Below are 21,649 nucleotides of genomic sequence, written 5' to 3' on the forward strand. Positions count from 1 at the left end.
TTTAACTTGATTTATAGTACGCATTATTTATATTATCGCGATATACATAAACATAATATTACGATAATATATATGTATCGCGATAATATATATTCGTTATAAGAAATGAGAAATAATGCGTTGTTTCTCGAAGCAATCTTAAAAATGGTAAGATGATCACAAGTATAATTACCATTTGATATAGCGGGCTTATTAACTTTGTTATGGACATATATACACACAGACACAGACACATGAAACTCAGAACTGTAATGTGTATAAGCAATGTCAAAGTGACCATAGTTTTCTACAGATATTTTTGATTTATTCTGTATCCTTAGGCCACAAACTATACGAAACTTAGGAAAGGCAAATTATAATTTCCTTTAAACTAAGTAGAATAAATTTTATATAAATATATATATATATATAAATATATATATATATATATATATATATATATATATATATATATATATATATACACACACACAGCTGAAAAATATAATTTAAGATATAAGATTGTTTAGCCTCAGTTAAAAATACAAAAAAGATATTATATCTATAACAATATAGATTATTAATAATGCCTTGTATTTCGTTATTTTATTAATAAAATACCAAACTTGCTTTTAAGACGATTATAATGATTATAATGAATGTTTCCACAAATGCTTATGCTTAAAGTGATACGATTCCCATTTTACATTGTGACAACATAATTTAGATACACATGATAGGAGAATTATTGCTCCTTGTGGAATACAATCTGTTACCAGATGTAAAAAAAGTAATTGAATTTTATATACATATATATTTAATATTGTATAGTAACTAATAATCGTTGAAATTATTTAATTATATGAGAAATATTTCTATACATGTATATATATATACATACAAAATATTTGGCCTTATAATTTGTAACTTGTTTAAAACAGCGTTAATTTATGTATTACAAGGACACCATGAATGAAAACAAATTAGATATTTTATAAAGATAATTATATTACGCTTTATTACAAATAATAAAATTTAATTTATATAGGATCATGGGAATAATAAAAATAGGCTACTTTTTATCCTAAATTGTTACTTACAAGCAGAAAAAATTATGAAGATACAGGTAAAGATGCTGACTCTAGACGAATAGTGTTTCTCTGAGTATTACTATGATTTTTCTGTCGCCATTCGAGCCATCGTGATAATTCTGGATTTTGAGATGTGTCATTAAGATCAGTCCGACCTTCTAACTGCTGATAATATGCTTCTCGAAGCAATCGAAAGGTCTGTACATTTTTATATGGTAATTGTGTCATAGGATCTAAATATTTAGCAGGCAACCTATCGGACAATCCAAGAAATTTTTTAACTTTTTAAAATGCTATATTATAATATTAATATTATTTGTTCATAAATAACAAAACTTTGAAATATATAATTTTAAGTATAAGAATTATAAGTAGTATCCTTTACCGCGTGATTGCACATAGAGGCTTCAATGGTGGCCTTTGCGGTGTCGATTTCTTAAATACATCTAAGTACGATTGTTCATTTTCAAAAGTAATAAATGTGCGTTCATAAAATGTTCCAGTTTCCTTGGCATGAATATCTTTCCTTTTAGCAGTAGCAACTACAGATTCCTTTTTATTGTCATCTTTTCCATCTCCTTTTGACTCAGTTTCACTGAAATGTAGACAAATAAAGTTAAATATCTAGTAAACGTTTATTTCGAAGATTTGTTTCTCTTCTTTATCTTACTAATAGCAAACAAAAAAAAAGAGATACCTTCCTTTTGAAGAACCGTCAGCACCAGTATTATTAGAATTTCCTTTTTTCTCATCGTCACATTCAACATTGATCTTTTCTACATCCACATATGTTTCGGATAATACCATGACTGGCATAGACAATGACTGATATCTAATCATTGGACCAACATGCGTTTTTCTTACAGTCCTCGTAGTCTTTTTTTCATTTTCTAGTTTCTGATACTTTTCTGCAAGTGTAATAAGAAATTTATTAAATACAATCTTAATATGATTTCTCTCTAATCCCACAATTTTTAGAAAGTTTTATTGTATTAATCTCAATTTAAATTTCCTTATTTATATGCTTTCTGTTCTTAGAGAAAATATCCAAATAAAAACATTATTAAATACCTACATTTTACAGAACTTGTGAATAATTTGAAACAAAGTTACAGTTAGAATTACTTTTTCCAATCACTACAATTCAACTTTCAGTTTTTTCTATCTATCTTTCTATATATATATAATTTATAACTAAGTTACATATTTTTGATAACTATTTTAGTAGTTACTTTTATACACTTTATGGATTTCAAATTTATTCGTTAATATACATGTGTGTTTAATGTAATTGTTATTAGTTTTTTACAAAACTTTTCGAATCCTGATATTGTATACATACCCAATGACTTTGTGTTAATTTCTTCTGTTTGCAATGCTTCTTCCAATAATTCTTCTTGAGTAGGTTTCCATATATCATGCTTCACAACTTTTATTTTCCGTCTTTTATCTTCTTCGTTTCTCTCACGCAAGCGTTTTTGTGTAGCCGCTGACTTTGCGGCAGTGGAGCGGCGTATTGATTTCCTTTCTGTGTAAAATATTACAGTGAACACATTGGAAAGAAATGATTAATTTACGTTAAAATATTCACGTTGCGAACCTATGCTATCTATGAGAGTCTTGTCTTGTTTCGGTTGTTTTATTTTTTTCTCTCTGGGTGTCGACTGTGCATGCAATGTGGCAGGTTTAGGCTCCTTATATGCTTTTGTTACTAATCTACGTTTCTTTTTTGGTCCCTCTTGTTCGGTATCAGAAACCGGCTCGTCATTCTCATCAATGCTGAAATCCGAGTCTACCTCGTCCTCTGCTTCATCTTCTTCCCTAAAACCATTTCAACGTTTATGTATTCCATTGTATTTTACAAACGTGTATAAATGTTATAAAAGCATGATGAGAGCCACAAACATGTAATCATGATCCTGTTCCACCTCGTCAAAGCCACCATATGTAGTTTTATAAAAATCATCTTCCTCCTCTTCATTCAGCAACCTTGCCATTTTATTGCCAGCGTTTGCACGTTTTTCTCTTGTTGCGGCCATTGTAGTGAAATCTGGCCAACAATTTTCGATATAATTTATATGTTATCTAATTATGTCTTACACCTGGAAAAGAACAAAATGAAGAACCATTAGATTACATTACTTTTATTATTGATAAAACATATTTGTACTGAGGTTAAGCGAGGTTAGCAATTTGAGGTAGACCATTAGAACCTTAGCCTTGGTGCATTCAATCCTTCTTTTGATCGTTTTTCCCTCAAGTTAATTCAAGTTCGTACACAACGCGGATATTATTTTATAATACAATTAAAAAATTCATAAATACTTTTGCTTTGTTGATTGTTTCATTTCCTTCACTCCACTCGATCTTGACAGACTGTCAACAGCATACAAATATGTCTCGCAAGTTAAACCTATTAAACTGCATTATCGTGGCATGGTACGTTGTTATCGATGGATGTACGATATTTCTGCCATCTTACGACTCATTGCGAATGAAAATTACGAAATTTTTAAGGATGACAGACTGGCGGACTGATGGATAGTGTGGATGTGGGTTAATGTGGGTGGAAAAATTTTGCGTGGATCGTACTTGTCCCACCCTTGTCCGATCGCATGCCACGCATGTCAAATACTAACGAATCGTATAGATAAGATAAGTGCCGTGGCAACTGTGCGTTATAAAAATTATGTATGTACTTTTCGATATTATGCGATAAATTGCGTTCTTCAGTCAACGCTCAATTTCATAGTTAAGAATTCTAACAAAAATTACGCGTAATAAACGTGCTGTTTTGTGTATAAGTCAATCAATTTATGTGATATTCAACAGGTTTAAATTCTATCTAAATCAATTAGAATTCTATTCTATATTCCTAGAATTCCAATTCTATAGGAACTTATATTTTTTCATTATGTATAACTTTGATCAGAAGTATTGGTCGTTTACGCGTGAAACATAAATAATTTACAATACAATCTGCTGTAAATTTAAAGATTACAAGATTAAGGCTACGCTCTATTTCATGCATGATATATCATTTTGCCTTTGTAATTCTTTGAATGACAAAGAAAGATGAAATGATACATCATGCGTGAAACAAAATCCAAGAAACTGGAATGTAATTTCACTATTTTTGATAAAATCTAAATCTTCTATGATCCATATATGAATTATTGTTTACATACACGACTATATTTTGATATCATATCCATATGTATTATTTTCTTAATTCTACTTCCTTAGTGAAACAAATTTTATAAAATTGTATACAAATTTAAAAATTGAGATAAAAATCTACATGAAAATGCTAGAATTGGAATACTTTTCTAAATTTTTGTAAATTTATTTTTGTTGTGTGATTTCTACAAATTTTTCAGTAAAACTGTGTCAAACTACAATGAACTACATTTTACATATTTCTAAATTCCTGGCGAAAAAAATTTCTATGAATAATTACAAAGTTTTACTAAAAATAGAAATTTGTAAAAATTATTAATAAATTTTTGTTTTTAATAGAACTTGTAATTATTTATTACATTTATTTTTTCATAAAAATGTTTTCTTAGATATATGTAAATAGAAGTATTCCAATTCTAACATTTTGACAAAATTTTTTTCCACCAGGATTATGATTATGTATTTTTATTTTATCAATGCTAAAGTTAAATATATTAATAATTTTATAATTTAATTTTCTATATTGTGTTGTCTAATTTTAGGTACTTATATTTTTTTCATTTATTTGGAATTCTTTTATCTGTATTGTCTTATTATTTATAAGTTTTTGTTAAAATTCTCAAAATAAAAGAATTTAAATTTACATTTAAATTTCTGTTTAAATTCTTTCTAAGAATAAGAAATAATTTAAAAAACACAAGTGGCTAATACTTTTGGCAAAGATTGTATAAGTAATAAAGTTGTTGATGAATATTTTTTGGTGTTACATACGACATCCATATTGTATATATAATTGACCAACATACATTTTCATTTTATATAATAAACAAAATAAGATTGAGTAAAATTAAGTGAATTTGCTTTGCTATTAAAAGGATACAACAGATATATTATAAAATATTATGATACAGAATATTTTGATACATTATTATAGAATATTAGATTACATATTACAACATATGTGCTACATAAAAAAACATACTTAATGTTTTTTTTAAGATTTCTTAGAGGTCTCTAATGACCTTTAAATATTTGTCTTCTGTTGTCTAATCTTGTTTTTGCCGTTTTGATAGATGCAGTGGAGAGAGGTGCTATCACGTTTACTTCATGAACTCTGAGCTTCAAGATTAGTCAATTATTCAAAACAGTCGCTACCAGAACAGTCGCAACCAGAACAATCGCAATCACCTAGGCAGTCATTACAGCAGTCATTGCAACAGTGATTGCAACAGTTATCATAAGAGCCACAACACCAAGCCAACAGGATGTCTGAAACTGTGGAACAAATTTTAGAAAAATTTATACCACAAGAGAAATTAACTGATATAAAACGCATTTTATATGGATGTGCATTTAAGTAAGAATTTATATATTACAAAATATATTTATAAATTTTTTCTCTATACAGGGTGATTATTAATGAATGTCCCCACTTTTTACCCTAGGTGCATGCTTTGGCGACGGATACATATTTCTAACATATTATTATATTAGAAATTACAAATATGTGCTCCTATGGTAAAAAGTGGGGACATTCATTAATAATCATCCTGTATATATACAGTTTACGTAAGAATATTTTTTCCATTTAATTAGAGCACCTACGAAAAAAATGTTATCTGTAAGCAAAAATAAATGCTTATATTTCTGTTTATAGAATGTATTTCGTAATTTTTCATAATTTTGAATGTTTGTGAAATATAAGGGGACGAATTTTATAGACACCCTGTATATAAACATAAATGATAGTCAATGATTCGACGTAATGAGAATTAAATTAATGTATGTAATGTGATGTGAATTCATTTATATTATAAATTCTATTTGATTATATAAATACATTTAGACATTAGGGTCATATACATTTACATGAGGACAAAACAAGAATCTAATTTTGCAAATGTTTTATGGAAAAATAGAAGGAATTAAAGAAGTCGCGTTTATTCCATTATAAAGATCACAATTTGCTAAATTTGACATTTAAAGTTTGTTAAAAGATAATATAAAATGACATCACTTTATTCACGTTTTTCTAAATCATGTTCAAAAACATATAACCATTATATTTTGAAGTCAGTTTGACCAATCAATTTGCAATTTTACATACTTCTAAAATTAAAAACTAGTGCTTGATATAGGATTTTTTTAAATAATGCAAAGTTAAGTCTTGTTCTGACCCGTATAGATGATGTGTCTCCTTATACAATGCATACATAATCTTTGTTTTTTTCATGTTATTTCTCAGACCATTAGATATAGCATGGGAAGATGAACATTTTCAAATAAGTGGATGGCAGGTGACTAATCAGATCAATGAAGAGCTTCGTCCTCCACGTTTAGTTCGTGTTGGACTGATACAGCATAGCATAGTAGCAGGAACAACAGAACCTATTCAAAATCAACGAGATGCAGTACATAACAAAATTAGATCGTACATTGTGCAAGCAGCTCAATATCAAGTTAACATTTTATGCCTTCAAGAAGCATGGAGTAAGTGCAATCCATTAATTATGTACAATTTATATTGTTATACAGGATTATTTAAAATAATTGCAGGGATTTTAGAAATGTTTTGTCTGTATTGCATTTAACATACAACAATTATATCATTAGGTATCAAATAAGGATGAAATGAGACAAAAAAAGCACACTAACATCTTTTATCTTAGTTTTTATAAACGCGTTCTGAATACGAGTCTTAAAGTTTTGTTTTAAGGATGTCAAAGCATTGCCAAAACATTACCAAAAATATAAAATATATAAATTGTTTTATTAATACATTTAATTATTTGTGTAAAATTTAAACACAATTTTTTTTATTGGTTAAGAAGTTAATTTTTTATTTACTTTGATTCTTATGTAAAATCGGATTTGTAGTATACTTATTTACAAATTTGATAAAAAAACTAGCTTTATGAATTAAATCAAATTTTTTACACATACTAATAAATATCTAATAAATTGTGCAATAAGCGTATAAAAGTGCAAAAGTTTATTTGGATTAACTTACTCATTTAAAAGTGCTTTTTTACCTAAAACTGCAGCAAATTGTCACTTTACATAAGCTATTCTTAAGCCATAAGCTATTCAAATTATTCATCGTTTTGTTCTTTTCTGCCGATTTCAAGGCCAAAATTCGGGTACCATGATCATTTTTTGTTCTTCATTAGGGAAAAAAAGAATAAATCCAAGAAGCCTACGGTTTATAATTTTCGAATTTTGTTAGCTGTATTGCATAGCTAAAACATCTTTAAACTTTACAACATAACTTACTTATATCCAAGATGTTAGACCAATCTGAACTAGTGGAATTTCTTTGATTGGGGGAAGCTGTGTTTTCTTTTTTATCTCCTGTCTTATTGATTTCTCCTTCATTTTCATGAGGGAGAATTTGTTCTCCCTCATTAAATTTTTCCTCATTAAATTTTGCATACCACGCGCCAATAGACTCAACAGAGGGCGGATCTTTTCCAAATTCCGTGCGAAAATTCTGTTGAATAATGTCAACGGGCTGATTTTGTTGAAATTGAAGAACACAAAAATCTTTCTCGTTATCGCTATACGACGCCATTTTTTAAACACGTAAACTACTGCATGGCGTAAAGTTTGAAAAACAACTAAGCAAAAGTTTTGCCAAGTTTTACTAGAGTACCTCTAGTTTTACTAGAGTATCTCTAGTTTTACTAGAGTATCTCTAGTTTTACTAGAGTATCTCTAGTTTTACTATAGTACCTCTAGTTTTACTAGCGGTACTCTAAGTTTTATTAGCCATCAGAGTTACTGCGTTCTAAAACTACTACAATCAAAAGGCTGTATTTTACGTTACTTATGTAATCGATTTTATTTAGTATGGTTTTGGAACGCAGCTATATATGGCTATAATTGTATCTTAAATGAACTACAGACGAAAGTTTATGAAATCTCAAAATTATTTTAAATAATCTTGTATACAATATTATGAGTCGTTATCTATATAAAATTATCTAAATGAAGAAATGACTTTATTTTATCTTTATTAGATTATATATTATCTTTATCTTAGATAATAGATGTGTTATATTATTTTTTCAAATTATCTAAATTAATGCAAACAAAGTATGAAGTGTTATACTAGTTTCAACTTTTACGTTTATTTTAGTAAAAGAATTTTTTGATATGATAACAAAGGCTTGCATCAGAAAATAGTAGCATAATGTAAAAATTGTTTCAAAACTAAATGATTCAAAAACTTTTAACAAGGAACTTTATCAGTCATAATGTTAGTTATATATTCCTTTTATATTTTTTTAACTTTGATTTTTATTTGTGTATTGATCCAAATAAAAAAAAGAAACATGTTTTGTGTGGTTAAATTATTTGAAGAACTCTGTTTTAAATAGAAATAAAAATTTATAAATAAAAATATGAATATATTGTTTTTATATCCTAAATTGTTTTACTGATATCGATATTATGTAGATTTTAAAATTATCTAGATGTTATCAAGATATATAAAATTTCATTTTTTATCTCAATAAATTTACAATAAAATTATCTTTGTTTTATCTAAGCTACGTTTACATGTAATTTATCTTTATTTGGATTTATCTATATATAGATCTATAATTTTAAGTTATTTAAGTGTAACACACTGAATATTATAAGTTTTATTACTGCACCCTATGTGAATTTGCATCATAATCAATTTGTATGCTTACTGCAGCTATGCCATTCGCTTTTTGTACGAGGGAAAAGTATCCGTGGTGCGAGTTTGCAGAGGATGCCGAGACTGGACCCACGACCGTGTTCCTATCTAGTCTTGCCAAGAAGTACAACATGGTAATAATATCGCCGATTTTGGAAAGAGATTCCTCTGACGGCGATACTATCTGGAACACTTGTGTAGTGATCAACACGGATGGTACAGTTCTCGGAAAACATAGGAAGAACCATATTCCTCGTATCGGAGATTTTAACGAATCTACCTACTATATGGAAGGCAATACAGGGCACCCGGTATTCGACACTCCTTTTGGACGTATCGCGATTAATATATGTTACGGACGTCATCATCCATTGAACTGGTTGATGTTCGGCTTGAATGGGGCAGAGGTAAGTTGCAGATCATATATCTGAATAATAATTTATTCTCTTTAGCGAATAAACAAAAAATAATCGTGAAGAGGACTTGGTTTACAAAATTTTCTATTCTTATCTATCCATCCTTTTAGATCTAGTGCTCTCTATTTTCTATATCTATACATTTCTAAATTATTATATATTTTTAAATTGTACTTTATATTTACATTTATATCTTTGTATTTACATTTTTTTCACAAATTCTTTATCTCTCTCTATTTCTCTCTAAACTTATATACCTTATTCTTCATTTACCTCTCCATATTGCACTTATTAAATACTTATTCTGACTATCACTCACTCTACCTTATCTTTCTTACTTCTAACCGAATCTTTTTTTATCTTTATTCTCCTTTTTAATTTTTTACAGCTTCCTTAATACCTTACCTTCAATCTCTATTTAAATCCTTTCATTCTCCTATTTAAATCCTATTTGTAATTCTTAATCATTTCTTAGTTTTACAAACCAATTTTTTGTTTTATAAGAGATGAAAAAACCGATATCAGTCTAATTTTATTTATCTTTGTTTTTTATATTCCCTCGTACAGTGTTCTATACAATAATCTTTACCCTCATTACAGAAAATGCAATTTCAATGCCTTTTCTTCAACCAGTATTTGCTTACTTCACATTTCTATACCTTAATTTTACCAATGTTTCATCCCTTACTTACTTTCTTCATATTTTCCTCCTTCAAATATTTAAGTATTCCTTCTCTTTTATACTTTATATCTTCTATGGTACTTTCTATTGTTCTTAAAATTTTACTATCCTCTCGTTGTCTTCATATACTCCTTTTTCTATTTATTAATTCTCCTTTCTATTTTTCCTCCTCTTCATTGTCTCTAAATTATCACTCTAGGGTATCACAAATTCAGTGTGCAACGCTATTTTTTATACAATTAAAAAAATAGATTTTTTATAATGAAAAGATACTTTTATAATTTCATAATATACTGAATACATAATATCTGAAGTTTCTCATATGATTTTCTTTATAATTTTTCAGATTGTTTTTAATCCATCCGCTACTGTTCAGGGATTATCGGAGCATTTATGGCCAATCGAGGCAAGATGCGCCGCAATAGCGAATAATTATTACACTTGCGCTATCAATCGCGTAGGAACTGAACTTTTCAAAAATGAATTTACCTCTGGTGATGGAAATCCAGCACACCACGACTTTGGATTCTTTTACGGCTCTAGCTATATTACCGCCCCCGATGGCTCACGAACTCCAAGCCTATGTCGGCACAAAGATGGATTGCTCGTTGGAGAATTAGATCTCAATATGTGTCGACAAATAAAAGATATATGGGGATTTAGAGTGAGTATTTTGTATTCTTATTATTTATTCTATAATAAATTATAAGTTTGTTACTACATTAACTTATGATTGAAGAAAATATTTAATAATATTCAAATATTTAATAAGTGGAATTAGTTTATTTACATAATAAAAATGTATAATAAATTAATTTGAAAATGAATTAATGAAAATGAAAAAAAAATTTGAATATTTTATTGACATCGATAAGCATATCAAATATTATAAATTCTTCATTACCTTCAATCTCTCTCATTAAGAAATATGTATTCATATATTTACTACTTTCTACTTTGTTTATTCTATTTCTTTCTATGAATTTTTTAGATGACACAAAGACTTGATATGTATGTTAAAGAACTTGCTGAATATGTTTCAAAACGGGATGGTAAACAAGATGAAAAATCAAAACAATTGTACTGATACAGACTTTATAAGGTGTATAATTAAAATTAATAAGTTCTTGAGTTTATAAATTTTTATAAATTAATAATCAATTGTTTTTCTATGTGATCTATGTATATTGCCATTAAATGTGATCAACTTTATATTTTATGAATAAAGTTCTTATATTTTATGAACAAAATCTTTTTTTAATTATACTATTATTGTGCAGATATTATATATGGTCAAAAACCTACGCAACGACAATGTAACAATACCTAACTGTCATTCAGAGTTGCAAAATCCCTCTAGAGGCTTAGTGTGACTAACCAAGATTAAAATATGTCTTAACACTGAATTTTTTTGGATTAATAAAATTTATATTTTTCTACATAATTGGTTTATTCCACATAGTTCCAGTATAACAAAATATATATAAATATGCAATATGTTAGAAATATAAAAGAGACTTTTCGAAAGTTAAATTATAAATGTCAGAGATGTTAATGAGCATCAGTAATATTAAATTGATTGTCAATTTAATTCTGTGATATTACTCTTCTAATTCAAGAGCTGTGTTAAAAATTGTAAGTAATAATAAACAGTTCGAAAGAATTAGAAATTGTATGTAAAATTACACAAAAAGCACTATCTCAGTTCTAAGATCTTATTATAATCATGTACTGGCCTTTTCCGATCTTGTTTTATATGTCATTTTTAATTCTTTAAATAAAACAATTGTAAAATATTGATAGAGGAGACCGGGGCTTGTTGGCAATGCATTTCGTTTATGTACTGGTGACGAAAGAAATAATGGAAAAATTATTGCAAATTATTTCTTTTATAACAAGTACTATTTTTAAAATTTTATTTAAATTAAACTAGTATAAAGAAAGAGAAAAATGTGATTCAAGAGAAGACAAATAAGTTTCTGAGCGTTTTTAAATTTCATATTAATGTTTTTTAGAGAACAAATTGAAATCACATATACTATTAGTTTAAAAAAAGTTTTCATTACTATATGACATGTTGTTTTAAGTAATAATATAAAATATTTGTTATAATAAAATAATTTAAATCAATATACATAGGAATAATACTAATATTTAAGACGAGCTTACATGCTATTAAGAAGTTAGTAAACATACAATTACAACTTTAACAAAACGTTTTATATTTAATATTTCTATATCAAAGTTACACATTTAAAATAGTTTAATTTGTTTTTCTGTAACAGCATTTTGATATTTAATTATCAAAATAACTTTAAAAGATACAGGCTTTACAAAAAGTACATATGTTCTGTTTGTTTATTTCTATTACGTTTTCACTAATTTAATATGGAGTTTGTCATATAAATAATTAGATACACTGTGATATATATCTATTTCCTTTGCTATCAGTTTGTTATAATGTATGTTTGTATTTTACTTATTACAAAGCTATATCATATACAGAATCATTCCTGGTATGAAAATGTAGAGAAAGGTTCTCCCTTTTTATCAAATTGCTATAATCATAATAATTACTTATTTAAAATGTCGAATACTAAAATTGTGAAAATTGTGGTGCCAACGAATCCTAGTCTTCTCTATAATTGTAATATATTAATTTTTCTTATGGTTATATATTAATATTAAGCAGTATTTCGATATTTAATCCTTGATTCGAATTATTCATCCTTTTTAGATTATATATTTCATATAAATACCTACATGTTTATAATCCTATGTACTTTATATATTATATAATTAATTACGAAGGTTTACAAATTACATATTTTATCCTATTTTTTAAATATTGTATTTACATTTATCCAGTGGACGTATTATCTAACACGTTATGTGTTTGTTTGCGATAATGTAAAGCTTCTTGATAAGCTTTCTTTACGGCTTTTCTGTCCGTAGGTTTACGCGATTCGATTAATTTTGCTTCGTCCACTTCTTGCGATACTCCAAGTTTTTCTAATTTTTCACCTGGCAACCATTGCCTGAAAAATATTAAATTGAATATTTTTATTTGTAAATTGTTTTATTTTTATAAAAGTGAAAAATATTTTGTAAAATTGCAGAGTCTGTGTATCTTCTTGATTTGAAATTATATTGTTAACAATTTTATTTGTATCATATATATTTTATGTATTAAATTTATAGATGTATATACAAATGCATGTATAAGCATATATAAACATTTATATGTGTACATAATAAATAAAGTAATATTTTTTATTGAAAATTATAATCTACGTATTCTATCAAAATTTGTTTTCAATTTTTTATTTGTTAACAGATATTTTTTAATTGATACAATTAATAATTTATTATTGATCTTATAACTCTTATTAAAAACATATATTAAATATATCAATGACCAAGCATATGTGTTTTTACATTAAAAAGTAAAAATTATCAAGGAACACATACAAAAATTTCAGTCGCAACCATAAAACTGTCAAGTAATCAATCGATCAAAATCAGTTCTAGAACGTAAGATCGTAATTTTAATCGATTTGCTTTACGGCCTTACAATTAAGATTAAAATTTTTATATATGTGATGGTCCTTACCATGTGCGCTTTGTATCAAAGAAAAGCACAAGAAAAACTGGATCTTTGTAATTGTCTCCAAGCGCTAGAACATCATCAGGCGGTGCTGGGATTGGTACCCCTTTATGTATAGTGCCTCGAGGTGTATTAGGATCAATGATCAGAGCTGGATACCACGGATATCCACGACATTTAGCCCATACAAGCTGTAAAGCTTCTAAGCCGCTACCAGCACTCGTTTGTTTGGTCTCGTTTTCTTTTTTTGTATCAACAATTTCTGGATGTTGCTTTTCCTCTTCTGCACCAGGTGTAGTGGATCTACTTGTGGGACAACTACTACAGCTCGACGACTGGCTCTCTCCTTCACCCACGTCACTATCCATTGTCCCACTCCTAGAAATATTGGTTGTGTATGCAACTTTTTGTATCATAAACATTTGTATATTATTGTATTAATTATAAGCCAAAGAAACATTATTCAAATATCTTAACGTATATTCTTATTTTGTTTAATTACATTATAAATCTTTTATAAGTACATAGATTTGTTATAAACATTTATGCATTTATATATTGCATGGAACTAATTGCATCAGGATTACATCATATTGTCATGATTACCTATATACTTTAAAACTATCACTTTGCTTCTTTTTATCATCCTCTGGAAGAAACATTTGGCTACTTTTAGCATTACGCGCTCTAGCTTTGCGAGTGAATAACACCGCTGTTCTTCTATTCACACCACCTCCGCCAACCTCTTTCTCACTGGACTGCGATTCCGTTTCTATGCGATTACGATTTGATCTTTCTCTCTTTCTAGATTTAGAGCCCCCTTGTTCAGATTCAGAGACCGGTTCGAGATCAGGGTAATCTTTGCGAATTTGTTCTATTAAGGCTCCTCCTTGTTCTTTCATTTTCATTCCTGCTCGATAAAACATAGTATCTTTGCGATTATATGCCAGACAATTGCTGACCATTAAATTGAAATCGGCTTCAAAAGACGCAATGTATTCATATTCTTGTTTTTCTAATTTTGCCTGTAATAAAAAAATATATAGTGATTTATAATTTAATCAGGTGATTCGTGAAATAGGGGAAGGTCAGAATTACATTATTTTTTACAAAAGTTTATAATTCAAAAATTATGAAAAATATTTTCAAATTCTTTACATTATAATAAAGTACAATGCTTTCCCTTTTTTAATATAATTGGTTCATAATTTTTTGCGTTAATTTTTTGAAATAAATTTTGATAAGTTTTGTAAGTGATACGATTTAGGAAATGGAACTTCTAAATTGCATTATAAATTACCAAATCGCAATTTTCTACTGTTCATAAAGTCTACACTATCTTGTATGTAAAACTTTATTCTGATATTATCGCAAAAATGTTTTTTTATGGAAATATCTTATTTCTTTTCTATTACATTTAATCTTATTTTTAGTCTTTATATTCTTCAAGGCACAAGTTTTAAATTCTGGACACTTTTTGTATTCTTTTTTGTCTATGTCCTGTTTGGTGCAAAAATCAATTAGAGGAAAGTGAGGCAAGAAAGGGAGGTAAAACGGGATATCGCCTGTATCGCGCTATTCGAATGCAGAAATCACAATTGAGCATACATGTTATATGCGACTCCTTGGTCATTAAAAGTTATCTACAAGTCAGCGAAATAGATAGCTGCGTTATTGAGATAGACCATAATTTTTACTTTTCTGCGATTTTCTTATCTACACAAAGATATACCTAACAGCAAGGAAACAGGTAGAGGCACAAAAAGAAAAGAAGAGAGCAAGAAAAGTATAAAATAAAATTATATAAGAGCCAAAGAAACGTATGAGAAAAAAATTAAGCTAAAAACGCAAAAAGTATCCTACCTTGCCCACGGGAATACCCATCTTACCCCACTCGTCGGGCAAGATGGGGAGAAATGCCTCTTTTTGGTTTTTATTAAATAAAATTTATAATACTTTAAAATTTTATTTTAATGATAAATATATTGAAAAACAAATGTCCAAAGAGTATTATAAAAATAAAGATGACTCGTTAATTATGAAAACCTAGCTTTTATTTTTTCTCAAAACTTAACTACCCTGTCTTACCTCACCTTCCCCTATTTATATTACAAGCAAAATTGTGCGATTTAAGCAATAGCATGGTGCGATTTGGTGGAAAAGATTAAAGGACAATTCATAAAACTTTGTTTATCTAATCTACAAAGAAAAGTAAAAATTTAAACCTTATTAATTTAAATCTAACACTATTGTGATCATATTTCAAAAAAGCTATAACATCGCGATTTTTCTATGAACGTAAATATCAAAATTCCTGTGCCTAGCGTCTTGAACATAATAAAATAAATTATGGCAGTAGTATATCTCAAATAATCCCATAGAAACTGTACAGCGATTGAATTTTTAGATCTAGTGATGTGATTTTAGTAATCTTCCTCCCTCTATATTTTAATACAGACAAAAATAGATAGACGCTATCATCTTCGCCTGGATTCAAAACTCTAAAGTCCACCTTTTTTTGTTTATTCTTTCTCGCTCTATCGAGACGACAGAAAAGTGGAAGTGCTTTAATTTACGAGTTGGGTTTTGAACAGGCTTGGTTTAAGGCTCCTGCCTACTCGCCGCGGCCATATTAAAGTCGTCATGAAATGACACGTAAAAGTTTCCATCGTGGCATTTGTAAAGAAAGAGAATTTGGATAAAACAGAATGAGGAGATCGCTTTAAAATACTTGTAAAAATGGACCTTGACCATCCTTTTTCCATCTAACAGTCAGTAAATAGTTGTAAAAAGCATGTAAAGTGATTTATACAGACAGGAAAACACACGAACAGCTATTGAAAGTGAAAAATATGCTTTTATGTATAAAATTCAAGGAACTTCACTTGCGGTTTATTTTTACGAGTTTGGTAAATACGAGACAAGTCATATTTTCACAATGAAACATAATAACAAAAAGATGACATGCAAGACAAAGTTTTATCGTAACCAGTCACGTTTCACGTCTAGTTAGTTTTAATTTTGTCAACGACAGTACGTCGCTGCTGTCAACGCCTCGGCTGAGGCGTCAGGAGCTTTAACATGTTATATGTATAAATATGTAAAGACAAAAATAAAGTAAAATAATTACCTGCATAGTAGAGAGATCCATAGGGTGTGACACTATTTCAAGATAATCTGGAACTTCTTTGATATTGACTGGTTGCCCAAATACATCATTTGTATCTTTTGCCTTTATAGCTTCTAACAAACTACGTAAAACACTTTCCAATGGCCGCAACTGAAGCCATAGACACTTTTCCTTTCTGCAATCAATTTTTCTCAAAATTAATATTGTTTTAAAAATATTGTATAAATTGATAATATAAAAAAATCATTTAGAGAGTTTAAAGTTCTTTAAAGTGGAATAATAATATTATTCCGCTTAATATAATAATATTAGATTATACTTTTTTCTACTAATAGTTAAGTCTTTAAAAAAATATGCAAAACTTTCATAATACGTGACTTGTTCAGAACGCGCTTCTAAAGATGTTAGCATGTTTTTTGTTATTCAATCTATCATTCATTGAATGTAAAGCAGAAAAGACAAAAAAATATGTTAACATCTTTGTAAGCACGTTCTGAATAGGATGTCTATATCATTTAAAATGTGTTGCGAGTATACTAACACTTTGAATAGTTCCTTTTTTAATTTTTCACGCTTCCGTACTAATTCACATAGCAATCGTGCACGTTCTAAATCTTGACGTAGACACTGCCAATATTTAAGTTGACGATACATCTCCCCTCGCGCTTCACTATCGTGTGTCGGCGAAGAGGGATGTTCTCCGAGTGGAGGTGGTCTAGATTGCGGATGGGAACTTTGCAATCTTCTAAGAAGCGGGACACCGTTTCTGTATTGTCGCTTCAATGTCCAATAGGCAATAAGACGTTGTATCAATTGACTTCTTTTTGGAATTCCTTCTGCTAGACTAATGAAAACAAAGTAATGTATATATAAATCCAATAATTCATTCAAACTTTGTTTTACATAGAATGTGTTTAAACTTATAATTTATCATATTATCATTATCACATATAAATAAAATTGATAATTTTATTACCTAGCAATTTCTCTAATTCTCTCAGGTGGTATGGTGGGAATAGAAATAACAGGCGCTGATGAACTTTTCTTGTTAGCTATTGCTCTTCTACGCGCATCCACAGGATTTGTTGAAGGCTTATAATCAAGAGGAGTATGTGCCTCGCAGTAAGCTGTTTTTTGCACCAGTATTGGTTCACCATTAGCAGGCTGCATCGTTCTCATGCGCATACATAGACCAGCTTGCTGAGCACAAGTCACGTGGAAAGCAGCATAACAATTGCTCTTGTGACACTGAATACACGCGCCAGCTCCCTTTCGCTTACATACGCAGCACATTAGCTTCCAACGAGCTGGCGGTATACTCTCTATACTGTCGATGGGTTCCAAAAATACAGTGTTAGCAAATCTAATTTCTGGTATCCATAGAGCGCATACTACATGAGCCCATGTCGCAGGACGATCAGTCTGTTTGAAAGCACCACCTCTGTTTGGACAGAGAACACAATCGACAGCTCTGGATGGACTCTGTAGACATCTTCTACACAACCATTGTCCTTCAGGTATATACGGTACACCGTAACAATCTTGATGAACAGCAAGATTACACATATCACAAAACAGGATTGCATTACTGTTCTGACATTCTCCATCCATGCAAATGCAACAAACAGCATCTTCATCTGCAGCAACACCACCACCACCGTTACTTTGTTGTTGGAAATATGACTCTTTCTCAAGTCTGTCCATTAACAACTCAAATGTGTCAGGCTCCAATGCAGGCGTCAATCCAGAAGCTAGCCTTCTTTCATTTACAATAGACAGCCATGCAGTATCTTCTTCATCTAAATCATATTCTACCTCTCCTATCAAAATAATATTTTAAATGATATTTTTCAGATTATATATAATGATAAAATTTAGCAAACAATTTATATCAAAAAATTTAACATAATATTTACAAAAATATACATATATGTAAAATGTAGATATGTGATATGTAGATATTAAAAGTAGAATTGTTTAATTAATACTATTAACTGTCTATATGTATCAACAGAAAAGTATCACATATTTTTGTGATACTGTAATACTTTGTAATAGTTCTTTGTAATACATTAAGATAAACAACAGTCTCTATCCAAATAAACTAGAAAACAATTTAATATTTGAAGAACAAGTCTGCTGCATTGCCAGCTTCAGTTTAACAAGTAAATGCAATTCCTATTTATATAAATTAAACATTATTTTTAAGTTACTAAATAATTCAATCTTTTGAACAGTTAATACTTGCACTATTTCTTTTTTTTTTGTAGTTTCCACAATATTAACTTTAAGCTATAAAAATATTTTTCTTAAGTCATTTTTGTGTTTTTCTTAAGTCAAAGTTATAAATTTTGATATAAAAAAATATATTTCTTTAATCTTGTTGGCTAATTAGTTACAATTTATATAGAATTTTTAAAAATTAACAATCACACAAATACTTTATAGAGATGTTAGAGTATGTGTAAATTGCTGAAGAATTTTTGTACAGTTGTAAAAAATAGTGAAAATTAATTCCAACGCAAATAACAGTCATGTATACAGATTTTTAAAAATAAAATATAAGCAAAAGTTTAATAATGGGAAACAATAACATAATATATTTTAATAATTAAATATTTGAATGTGTGTATGTGTGTGCGCACGCGTGTGCGTGTGTGAGTGTTTAATTATTAAAATATATTACAGTATATATATATATATATATATATATTATACAAATTGAAAAAATATTTACCATCAAGTTCTTCACCACTGCGCTCCATAAATCTAATATAAGAATTCGGAAGTGGTTCAGCCTCTCCTAATTGATTTTCATAGCCTTCTATTTCCTTAACTGTAGCAGTAGGTAAAGTGTTAAGCACATTTTTGTCTTCCTTTTCCTTTTCGACTAACGCTGCATTACTTTTTTGCAATTTTTCATCAGACATACTTGGATCCACAGAAATTATAGGAATTGCATCTGAGATTGCCACTTTGATTGATTTATTTCCATCTTCTTTCTCTCCTATGGGATTTACCTTTAAATATCATATTATTAACATTAAAAATATATTGTATTATGAACATAATTAATTCTATGAACAATAGTTTAGTTATTACAAATATAGTGTTTAATAATTCAAGGTGTTTGATCAATTATTGACACTCTACCTGAATCAATATACAGATAAAGCAGAGTAAACTGAGTAGACAAATCCTCTACCATTTTGTAATTTACATAATAATTAATAAAAAATTATTCTATAAAAATTTGTGAATGAGTATGTGCGTCTATGCTATTCAGTAACAAAGAATATATTGAGCATTACTCATCACTAGTTGTTGCCAGAGGTGTGTTCCTCTTGTTATCTCGTCACATGCATAGCAATGCCAATTAGCATGTAATGCTAGGTTTTTTCACTGAATTTCATAACACACATGTGCAGATAAAACAGACTAAGTAGAATAATAGTTTTGAATAGAATAGTTTGCATATTGCAATGATTAATAAGAAATTAATTGAAGAACTATTTAATTAATTAAAAAACTGCAAATAAGTGTGTAACTCAGATAAAAATCTAAAATACAAATGTGCAATATCTTTTTAAACATGTATCTTATCACTCTATATATACAGAAATACAAGTATTTATTTTATGACTAATATATCCCTGTGGAAGGACGTTTGACTTCAGCCTTGTTGAAGTTAAAAAGAAATAAGTAATTATTTAGCAATTTACTTTTACTGATAAATAACAAATTAGTATACATGTATTTTTATTATTAAAATACATTAAATAATTGTAATTGATAAATTCAATCCAACTAGCTTGAACTTTTAAAGTTTCATCAGAATCCTTGGAATTATTTGTACGCACCTCGAGACCCAATTTGTCATTCAAGTAAACACTTCTTTCCATTTTAATATTTATTTGTAGTGAAGAGAAAATTGTATACTCCTTATAAAACCAGAAAAGAAACAAGTTAAATTTATAGTAAAGTACATGTTTATTCATACCAAAACAAACTTTGCTGCTTCCTGACTGCTGAGCGTCTCCGTGTTCGTAGGGCTCGCGTTTTCGTTAGGTATACCCATTCTATTCCTCCCTATCTTCTTATTCTTCTTGTTCGATTGCGGCGTGTTCATCTTCGTTTCAGTTGACAAACTCACGTATTATTCGAAGTCGATCGATGCCGTAGTTCGTCGATGGAAGTGCGTAGTTTTGGTTAACCTAGCTGTGTAGTCAAACCACCGTGTCCGAATGCCAATAGCGATTAGATTTCTGTGATCGATCGCGGTACACAAAGACAGTCATCCCTTCAGTCAGGAATTCACAGGAAAGATACTGATATCGCGTCTACAGAAATATGTAAACATTCGGCGAAAATCAGAAGAAAATGCGAGAGTCGGTACCATTTGAACGAACGTGGAACGATCGGGGACTCGCTTACGAATCATGCAACTTGGTGAAAATTATAAAAGTGAACAAATTCACTAGGTATTGACCAATAAAATTATTAATATTCTAGTAAATTCGCTCTCTTTTGTAATTTTCACTAGACTGCGTTCAAAAACACTCCCGAGTGCTCCACCACGTATAATTTTATTCTTAGGTTTGTTCGTCTCACATACTCCAACATAGTGCTCCAATATATTGGAGCGCGTTAAAAACGTTGATTTTGGAGCATGCGACGCGAACAAATCGAAGAGGCTTTCCACAATAAACTATTGTATAATAAATTAATAAATAAATTACTGTATCATAAATCACAAGCCATAAAAATTGGCTAATTACAGTCAATATTTTCTTCACAGTTGACATTAAGTTAAAGTTATTAGCTTATAAAATTATTTTAGTTAAGTTACATAAATAAAAAATTAATTAATTAAAAGTTAT

General features: G+C 28.9%; 4 protein-coding genes across 8 annotated transcripts; 1 reads left to right on the forward strand and 3 right to left on the reverse strand.

The window, feature by feature from the left end:
* Positions 1-967: 967 nt before the first annotated feature.
* On the reverse strand, positions 968-3,572 carry LOC105200873 (vacuolar protein sorting-associated protein 72 homolog). 3 transcript variants are annotated; one of them, XM_026130257.2, is made up of 7 exons: positions 3,284-3,448; positions 2,976-3,172; positions 2,671-2,891; positions 2,413-2,598; positions 1,768-1,978; positions 1,456-1,665; positions 968-1,323 (listed from the first exon to the last, which is right to left on the reverse strand). In XM_026130257.2, exons 2-7 carry the CDS (start codon positions 3,107-3,109, stop codon positions 1,092-1,094), a joined length of 1,194 nt encoding a protein of 397 aa, XP_025986042.1. In that variant the 5' UTR covers positions 3,110-3,172; positions 3,284-3,448; the 3' UTR covers positions 968-1,091. The 3 variants fall into 3 exon arrangements, with proteins under 3 accessions (XP_025986042.1, XP_011166955.1, XP_025986043.1); XM_011168653.3 differs by having other exon boundaries at positions 1,092-1,323; positions 3,396-3,572; XM_026130258.2 differs by having other exon boundaries at positions 1,092-1,323; positions 3,275-3,428.
* A 1,534-nt stretch (positions 3,573-5,106) lies between these two features.
* LOC105200871 lies at positions 5,107-8,077 on the reverse strand. 3 transcript variants are annotated; one of them, XR_005575457.1, is made up of 3 exons: positions 7,524-8,076; positions 7,283-7,446; positions 5,107-5,525 (listed from the first exon to the last, which is right to left on the reverse strand). XR_005575457.1 is itself a non-coding variant. In XM_011168651.3 (2 exons), the coding sequence occupies exons 1-2, from the start codon at positions 7,819-7,821 to the stop codon at positions 5,386-5,388; spliced, it is 438 nt and encodes a 145-aa protein (XP_011166953.1). In that variant the 5' UTR covers positions 7,822-8,055; the 3' UTR covers positions 5,110-5,385. The 3 variants fall into 3 exon arrangements, 1 of the variants encoding a protein (XP_011166953.1); XR_003268208.2 differs by having other exon boundaries at positions 5,110-5,525; positions 7,261-7,446; positions 7,524-8,077; XM_011168651.3 differs by lacking the exon at positions 7,283-7,446 and having other exon boundaries at positions 5,110-5,525; positions 7,524-8,055.
* LOC105200872 (beta-ureidopropionase) lies at positions 5,368-11,282 on the forward strand. Its single transcript, XM_011168652.2, has 5 exons — positions 5,368-5,607; positions 6,496-6,740; positions 8,953-9,341; positions 10,379-10,696; positions 11,024-11,282. Exons 1-5 carry the CDS (start codon positions 5,516-5,518, stop codon positions 11,117-11,119), a joined length of 1,140 nt encoding a protein of 379 aa, XP_011166954.1. The 5' UTR covers positions 5,368-5,515; the 3' UTR covers positions 11,120-11,282.
* Positions 11,283-11,438: 156 nt separating this feature from the next.
* On the reverse strand, positions 11,439-21,218 carry LOC105196610 (peregrin). Its single transcript, XM_026130255.2, has 8 exons — positions 20,770-21,218; positions 19,507-19,789; positions 17,746-18,589; positions 17,311-17,613; positions 16,770-16,944; positions 14,246-14,664; positions 13,646-14,017; positions 11,439-13,070 (listed from the first exon to the last, which is right to left on the reverse strand). Exons 1-8 carry the CDS (start codon positions 20,896-20,898, stop codon positions 12,893-12,895), a joined length of 2,703 nt encoding a protein of 900 aa, XP_025986040.1. The 5' UTR covers positions 20,899-21,218; the 3' UTR covers positions 11,439-12,892.
* Between the last annotated feature and the right edge of the window lie 431 nt (positions 21,219-21,649).

This window comes from Solenopsis invicta, chromosome 8 (genome assembly GCF_016802725.1).
Source record: "Solenopsis invicta isolate M01_SB chromosome 8, UNIL_Sinv_3.0, whole genome shotgun sequence".
NCBI classification, from domain to species: domain Eukaryota; kingdom Metazoa; phylum Arthropoda; class Insecta; order Hymenoptera; family Formicidae; genus Solenopsis; species Solenopsis invicta.

Bases quoted from the DNA above. Each gene is read 5' to 3' on its own strand.
- LOC105200873 (XM_026130257.2), bottom strand. From the start codon at position 3,109: ATGGCCGCAACAAGAGAAAAACGTGCAAACGCTGGCAATAAAATGGCA. The intron at 2,599-2,670 runs GTTCGCAACGTG...TATTTTACACAG, and splicing joins GACTCTCATAGATAGCATAG to AAAGGAAATCAATACGCCGC. The intron at 1,324-1,455 runs GTAAAGGATACT...ATTGTCCGATAG, and splicing joins CCTCTATGTGCAATCACGCG to GTTGCCTGCTAAATATTTAG.
- LOC105200872 (XM_011168652.2), top strand. From the start codon at position 5,516: ATGTCTGAAACTGTGGAACAAATTTTAGAAAAATTTATACCACAAGAG. The intron at 5,608-6,495 runs GTAAGAATTTAT...GTTATTTCTCAG, and splicing joins TTATATGGATGTGCATTTAA to ACCATTAGATATAGCATGGG. The intron at 10,697-11,023 runs GTGAGTATTTTG...TGAATTTTTTAG, and splicing joins AAGATATATGGGGATTTAGA to ATGACACAAAGACTTGATAT.
- LOC105200871 (XM_011168651.3), bottom strand. From the start codon at position 7,821: ATGGCGTCGTATAGCGATAACGAGAAAGATTTTTGTGTTCTTCAATTT. The intron at 5,526-7,523 runs GTAAGTTATGTT...TTTGTTCCACAG, and splicing joins GTCTAACATCTTGGATATAA to TTTCAGACATCCTGTTGGCT.
- LOC105196610 (XM_026130255.2), bottom strand. From the start codon at position 20,898: ATGAACACGCCGCAATCGAACAAGAAGAATAAGAAGATAGGGAGGAAT. The intron at 16,945-17,310 runs GTTAGTATACTC...AATTGATTGCAG, and splicing joins AAAAAGGAACTATTCAAAGT to AAAGGAAAAGTGTCTATGGC. The intron at 14,018-14,245 runs GTAATCATGACA...CAATATTTCTAG, and splicing joins GATAGTTTTAAAGTATATAG to GAGTGGGACAATGGATAGTG.